The sequence below is a fragment of the Opisthorchis viverrini genome (assembly GCF_000715545.1).
Source record: "Opisthorchis viverrini unplaced genomic scaffold opera_v5_359, whole genome shotgun sequence".
Taxonomy (NCBI): domain Eukaryota; kingdom Metazoa; phylum Platyhelminthes; class Trematoda; order Opisthorchiida; family Opisthorchiidae; genus Opisthorchis; species Opisthorchis viverrini.
Genome location: NW_008752021.1, coordinates 95,882 through 103,374, shown reverse-complemented (window position 1 = coordinate 103,374; position 7,493 = coordinate 95,882). Strand labels below are relative to the sequence as shown.

Genomic DNA, 7,493 nt, shown 5'->3' with positions numbered 1-7,493 from the left:
CGACCCTTGACAGAGAAACTGATGTCACGCCTACGCCACAGGTGACGTAGGTTCGCAAAAGCTGCTCTGGCCTTCCCAATCCGGATGGAAATATCATCTTTCGCGAGACCACCGGGACTGATACAACTGCCCAGGTAAACAAATTTGTCTACTACCTCAATGGGTTCATCCGCAAGCATGAGACTAGGGTTCGAGCCCAGTCAGTCTTGCAGTAGCAAGACTATCTCCGATATCCAGCACTTGAGTGAAGTTAACTGTAACGCACCACAGGCGGAACTACTGGCAAGATGCAAAGATGTGACGTCCACAGTCCAGTGCGAATTGGTTTCTAAGGAAGGAGCGGTTGGAAGGATTCTGGAAGGTTATCTGAATGAATGCGTTTGGCTATAGGATCCATGATCCTTGTGGTTACGCAGTCAGCGTTTACTGGTGCTCAAAAGTTTGACGAAACACAATACCGGTCAGAATTCACACACGTTCTAATATGAGCAAGTCAGTGGTTGATCTATGCCATCAGTAACTGATCAAAATGTGACTGATTCGCTGCTGGATGACACCATGTGACTAGATTTGATCAGTCTGGATCACAATAACTGTTTTCGGCCAGCACACAACTGGAGCATTTTGTCCTCTAACCGAATCCATTCCAAGTCGACCATACAATTAAGTCTCAGGTGGATTAAGTCTGTTTACTTGCGCATTCATTTCCACGTTGGTATCCCAGCATCTGTTTCTAAGTGGAAGGGTACTCAAGGCCGTATAAAAACTGTCTTCGATAATGTCCGAGGCGCTGTCTTTTCGAATGTAGGGAAGCGTTGTAAAAAACTGGTGATTGCCTTTCTATTTATGAGGCCACTTCAGAGGAATTGTTGAGCTACTAACACAGGTAACTGTTGACAGCTACCCAGTCAAATATTGACCGTTTCGTCTAGTGCCTTAACTCCTTTGCACTGCTTCTCATAGCGGCCTTTGTTTCTTCCTGCCTGCTGTTCGTATGAAATGCATTCCCCGAAAAGCGTTCCCCAATTCTGAGCAGAAATGTATTGGTGAGGCCCAATCATTTCTTTTCTGGATAGACGCACTGTAATTCTCATATCAGTTCTTACCATTTGGCATCGGCTGAACTGCCTGCTCCCACAGTGTCTCCTCACCCGAATAATACTACTTACTACGGCCTCATCCTCTCGCACCGAAGAGAAGACACTAAGAGGAGGGACTTTTTAGCCTCCTTTCGGAAGTTATGCTATCCTCAAAGGATTAGGAGCTTCCCGTTTGTAGTCAGTCCATGTAGAAGGATTGAGATATACCGGTTTCTCTTTTCGGAAATGATTAAAAAAATTGGAGCGACCTGGCAGGTAATGCGCCGTTTGAAAAGCGCGGAATGTATAGCGCAAAAACATCGGGAGAAGCAATCTTCATCAGTTGCCATAGTGCAACCACTGTTGGAACGATATAGAAGTGTTCACCATGTATATTAATAGAGATACATATGGTTAAATAATCTGTGGGCATAAGTTGCCTAATCTGCAAGCAAAGAGACTTGTTGTGCGTTACGTAATTTACGTAGTTTCCGTTTGACTGCGAATCACATTGGCTCATAGCCTCTTGGATGCAAGTTGCGTACCAACGCGACTTGATACTGGTGGAAGGTTCTGCTGAGATCGGGTCACATGCTGGGAAATACAGATTTATCACACTATCATTTCATAGATGCGGGAACAAGTCCTTTCAGGTGGCTAAGGCCTAAGGGCGAGCTACTCGACACGAGTAAGTTACTCTGCCTTCCTGATGTCTACCCTCTGCAAATTATTTCTTCCGACAAACTTTCTTGCAGATTTACTTTTTGATTTCATTCCGTCACATGATATCCGGACCCTTGGATGTTCTCAGTCTGCTGCACTCAGGTCTGAGTGAAGTCACTGTGTTCTCGAGTTGTTGTCGATACAAACGCCACTCAAAGTTTTAAGGTCTTACTTGTTTGTTGTCTAACTGTTATCAAACTTAGCACAACAAAATTAGAAGGATGCCGTGCCTCGATAGATGCCTGTGAGTATCAGTTGATTTGAAATATTGATGGACATGAATCAGCTGTGCCGGTTATTTTTATAGCTGTGCGCATCGGCCAATTTCCAACTCGAACAGCCTGAGTGTTGGATTGTAGCTCGGACGCTAACAAACTAGCTTTTCTGTCGGCTGTCTCTGAGGAAAACCCAGGCGGTGTATGATAGACCGGACGTATTGTTAATTTCCATCTACTAAATTTGGCAACGATGTTTTAGGGGTCGGATTAATTCGACCTAACGACCTTATGTTCAGGCCACGAATGACAAACTGCGTATCAGTGACAAGGTGAAGCTACGAGTAGTACTCTAACTCTGGTGGTCTTGTGACATCTCGTGAGCTTGTACGTGCAATAACCGGTTCTGAGATCTACTTTTTAACCTGACATTCATTTTACTTTCGATCCTCTCAGGTTATTCATCACTCGTTATCAGGCTGTTTGCACAGAACAAAACCTCGATCGCCTTACAGCGAACATTTTGACTCTTCCACCTCTACAAACGGATTCACGTATTCGTTCTGGAGAGGTATCTGCCAGACAGGCTCTGGCTGCTTTACGACTGACCGACACAGACACCTCTTCCATGAAGGCTCCCGTTATACGAACTAGTGACAGGTGGCATCGTAAGTGTTACCTTACTTCGAGTGCGATATATCTCAAAATCATGGCACATATTGTTAAATTTCGTTCGTTTTTATGGACAGAATCTTCTAGTTAGGTTCGCCACATGTGATGAAGGCCCAGTAGAATAATTCAGGTGCAGTCTACTGATCAAGAGGTTCGTATCCCGCATCCACCTCGAATGGCAGTTGTACACCCAATGGATGCCACGGCTGGGGAGTGTAATCCAATAGGCTCTAGTTGGGTAACTTGGTGGACTGCTGTTCCACACCCGCGCATCCACCTCGAATGGCAGTTGTACACCGAATGGGTGCCACGGCTTGGGAATGTAATCCAATAACCTCTAGTTGGACAAATTGGTGGACCGCTGTTCCACACCCAAATGTGTCCAATCAGTGCACGTTCATTTGATACTGTTATCCAAGAACTCGGTTAACTTTTTTCAGTAGTCTCAACCAATTAATCCGTGTTTCGGTAACGTACTTTTGGATAGTTTAAGATGGAGGCCTGTTCAACTAAGTCCCTTGGATTAAATCGATATCGATTACGGCAAGTCATCTACTCCATGGGCTAGTATTCGAACTATGCACACTTATGATCGTCTTGCTAGGTTTTGCATTGGGTGAGATCAACTGCTGCGTCAACATTTGCGGGCTCACTGGGCCATATCTCAGTTTCTCAGACTGCTTAGGGTGCAGAAAACATCTACTGCACCCAGTCAAGCGTTGAACGGATTCTTCAAGCCGGTTAACACGTTGGACTACACTTCCGATACTTCAAATCGTGGTTAAGGGCGGTGATGCAATCGGATTCGAGTGAGGCAAGATTTCTTTCAACAGACTACCCAATAGATTAACGCGATATGAATCCTTGCTTTATGGAAGACACTTTTGGGTATTCCTGACTATTCGACTGGAATAGATTGTAGCGCTCACTTCGATGATCCATATTGGTGGATATCTGTGTAACGTTTGCAAAATCTGACAAAATAACGCAATCTTCACCAGTTACTCTCTTTTGCATACGAAGTTTTCTGCAACCTCACGAGTATTGTTTTACGTCTAGACTAGTTGCTGCCTTTTGCTCCGGTGGTTTGGATTTTTAGCCAACCAATTCGACTGGAAACTTCAGTTGGTCTCCGATGTCTCCTGTCCTACTAATTTTTGAATGTGACCATCAACCAAGTCGCCTTATTCGCTTAATACCACGGAGCGCATGAGTGGAACTGTGTGACTGATGATTTCTGTCGTCCCTCACCTTTTTGACTGCTCAATCGCCACTTCGGAAATCAACTTTCTATGAATCTCAGTAAGAGGCACGTGTGTCATTCTCCTTAAGTGACGCCTAACTGCGTCGCGCTGTCTCTATTTACCCCTTGGCGTCTTCATAATGTTTGCTGGCTGCCTTCAAAGTATGGTTATAGATAAGGGATTAGTTCTTGCAAGCATTCCCATTTCTTGTCGGTCAGCTATATTTGTCCAGTGGCCCGCTATTTTGCGTTCGTTTTTAATCAATAATTAGTAGGCTGGTTCACATGAGCTTTTTGTATGTAAGGTTATCTGTTTCCCCAGGTATGTTCAATAGACATTTGTCCTACTGGCTTCCACGATTCATCCTTACATCTCACACTCACCACAAATCCTTTTGTCATCAGCTGATCAAAAAGGACTTGGTTCCGCAAATAACGTTTTGACTGAAACTCCCAGTCTTCAGTCTCAACCCCGATTGGTGCCACACTCTAATTCCCACCAAGATAGAAGCTCGGAAACAACTCTTCTGCATACACTGCCTCCACTGTCTCGGTCCATGACTTCGGCACCGAGCGGTGCGTCCACTCGACCTCTTGGTCCCCCAACTGAATGGCAAAAAGAGAACCTGCTCAAACCTGGTCCATGGGTAAATGAAAAGGTACGCCACTTACTGTTTCACACTGACCACTAGGTCTGCTGCAAAATTCAAAGGTTCTGTGAGAACTCCAAACCTCTGTTATTAGATTTTTTCACGGGCAGTACATTTGAGTAGCATGCGAGAACTTGCACTTGTCAAGGCATTTGGATATCCATTGCCAAAAAACAGATCCAGCGATCACAGAAGAATTTTTACTTGCTGCCAGGGAGATTACTGTACTGAGCAAATGGCAGTTTGTTGCCGTGCATTAGAGACACACCGCATCTTCCCTCAGACCACAAGCAACAACTACCTAACCTACTTCGAACGGAAATAAAGCGTGATTTGTTGGTTCTGTCATGCAAGTAAACATCACACTGTGCCAACTGCTAGATACGTTGAGCAAATACGACAGATAAGCGCCATAACTGTTTACCGCCGCCATCTTATTTCTAGATTTGGCCTCCTTAGACACTCCCCTGATATTACTGATCACACGCTGTCTGTTAGATCTTCGATAGTCGTAGATTGGATTGCGTGTCTCACATCCTGATTATCCTCACAGCTATTTGGGTCACCGACAAAACAAAGCGACAAAATGCAGGACTAAAATAAACGCATGTTGACGCACGGACGACTTTGAATGTGTGGATCACAGTAAACAAGATATTGTAAGTGGAGCAATCGAGTATGCTAGCAGTTTCTTATAACAAAGCGGAATAACTGAACTTATAAATATAGCAGAATAACAAGTACGTTACCTACGGTATCCGGTAAGGTTGACTCATTTCAAATACCCAGCTAACCATTTACTCTGGTCTGTGTTCCAACTTAGTACCAAACAGATTGCGTTGACTGCACGCGCGCTCCTCGGATTTCTGTTGCATACTGTTGTTCACAGCAACAAGTACCACGCACACCGGTAGGTTCGGTTTTTGAACATGTCTTGCAATGAATCCACTGACTTTCGAGTCTTAAGCTAGAAGGCCAACAGACTGTCATGAGTTCCTTGATTCTCCTACATCAGGCCATCGCTTGCCCTCGTTACCCATTCTACTGACTGGAATCAGTGTGTGTGGGAGCAGAAACACGGGGTAGTATTCGTGGTGGAGAAATCCGGTAAGTGTGCTCGAGTCACTTTATTCACTGTCGGGAAATGACATCGTTTAGTCACAAGTTTGCAGCACGTAAAACTCCGATAGCTGATGTATTTAATACCCGGAAATGTGTGATCACTCCCCGAAAAGCCCAGCCACATGTAATCTCATGTGTTCCTCTCTAGACATGACTATCAACCGAAGATTGCCTCGGCATCCTCGTTGCTGCTGTACTTCAATATTTCACCCACAAAGACAACTATGTCCCCTTAGTTTGACCAGTTTGACAGCCTGATTCGGCCGCAACAACTACGTTGCTTTGGTCATGTGTTTCTTATCAGTTGATTTTGGTAGTGTGGAAAATTCACTCGGGAACAATACATTCGGTCGTGCTAGATAGGGATTCATTACAAGTAGGGTCATCGGACGGAGAGAGGAAATTGGAGGTAAATTGAGGCTATTGGAGTCTCCTCAGATCATTTATTTATTTACCCTCAAACTTCATGCGTTTTCTCATGAGTATACAGCCGTTTTTAAGTTCACTATCCGTACCCTGAGGTCTTTTCTAAATATGGATCACTAAATTTCTTGTTTTGCTTTTAACTGCATTCTGTTGATGTTGAAGTGCACTTCTGTCAACCTAATTATCACCTGCGAAACATGTTCCTTTCGTTTTCTCCTTAAGATAATTGCCTACTCCCCCATATGTGTTGCTGCATGACTGTGACATCGAAAAGTAAGGACTAACATAAGTAGCAGTTTGAAGATTACCAGTTGTCTTTCAAGAAACTGCCCTTTTATGTGGTGTTTTCCGTTTTTACCTAATTTTAAGCAGAAAAATTCGCATGTTACCGCAAATGTTATAGTTCGGTTCACGTACTCGCTTCTATATTTTGGCCCTCAGCTTTTTTGCGAAGCTTTGGGATATTGGACACAGTACAGCGTAAAACAGTATGGTATGATATATTTGAGTAGAGTATAGACCTGGAGGCAACCAATGGATTGTGTCGCGAGTTCCCAACTAGCTGTTTCGTTACGCAACCTGGCGTAATTTCGCATCGCATGCTTCAGCGTTGCACCGTATTGCATAGTCTATTATAGTGCATAGTATACTGTGATATTGTACATTGTCGGGTAACGTGCATAGCGTTTAACAAAGTTTACCTCCGTTTACCGGGCCAAACAACTTTCCATCTGTCGATGGTTCTATCTCCCGTTTGACACTGACAAGTGGCCAATGGTATGCTTTTGGAACCACTCTGTCTTATTCCGTTCCTCGGGTATCTTACCTGCTGAATGATGAAATTTGGATACCTATTCAGGTAGTTCGGCTTTAGACGCCAGACCATATGCAGGTTGGTGAATCGTTCGCCTTGTACGAATCTTAGGCCATTGATGTCAGAGGACACAGCGCAAGCAAGCTGGTTACCAGACGCTACGTGTCTCGGAGAAGATTCTCCTGCCTTCAATTCATAAAATTTTGATTTCCCTAATTACCGTTAAACTTACTTTTTTTCACTCATGATGGACGATTGTAGATTCCGTCAGAATCAATGGAAATTTGTTTAGGGGTAGTTGGAATAGTTTTGTCTTTCACATCGAAATCCGGTTTATGCTAATCAGAACCGTACGCAAATGTCAGGCTAGGTTTTTGAGAACTTTCTTTGCTTCAATCTAGATTCGCGGCACCCATTCACTGCGCGAATCGGCTCTCATAAGCAGTTAAGGTTCGTTTTTCCACCTAGTCGTCCGAAATGTCATCAGCATCGCAGTTTTAGCAGTATTTTCATCGTTTATTAATTGATTATCGATCATATCACTAGTTT

The 7,493-nt window shown here is 44.0% G+C and overlaps 1 protein-coding gene across 1 annotated transcript in view; it reads left to right on the top strand.

Annotated features, from left to right (window-relative positions):
• Positions 1 to 7,493, top strand: part of T265_10402 (hypothetical protein) — a gene marked incomplete at both ends in the record, with an annotated part of 76,942 nt that overhangs the window by 46,389 nt on the left and 23,060 nt on the right. The window contains 2 exons of the mRNA XM_009176768.1: positions 2,474 to 2,685; positions 4,338 to 4,591. Coding sequence (XP_009175032.1) covers positions 2,474 to 2,685; positions 4,338 to 4,591 — 466 coding nt within the window. The remainder of the gene's footprint in view (positions 1 to 2,473; positions 2,686 to 4,337; positions 4,592 to 7,493) is intronic.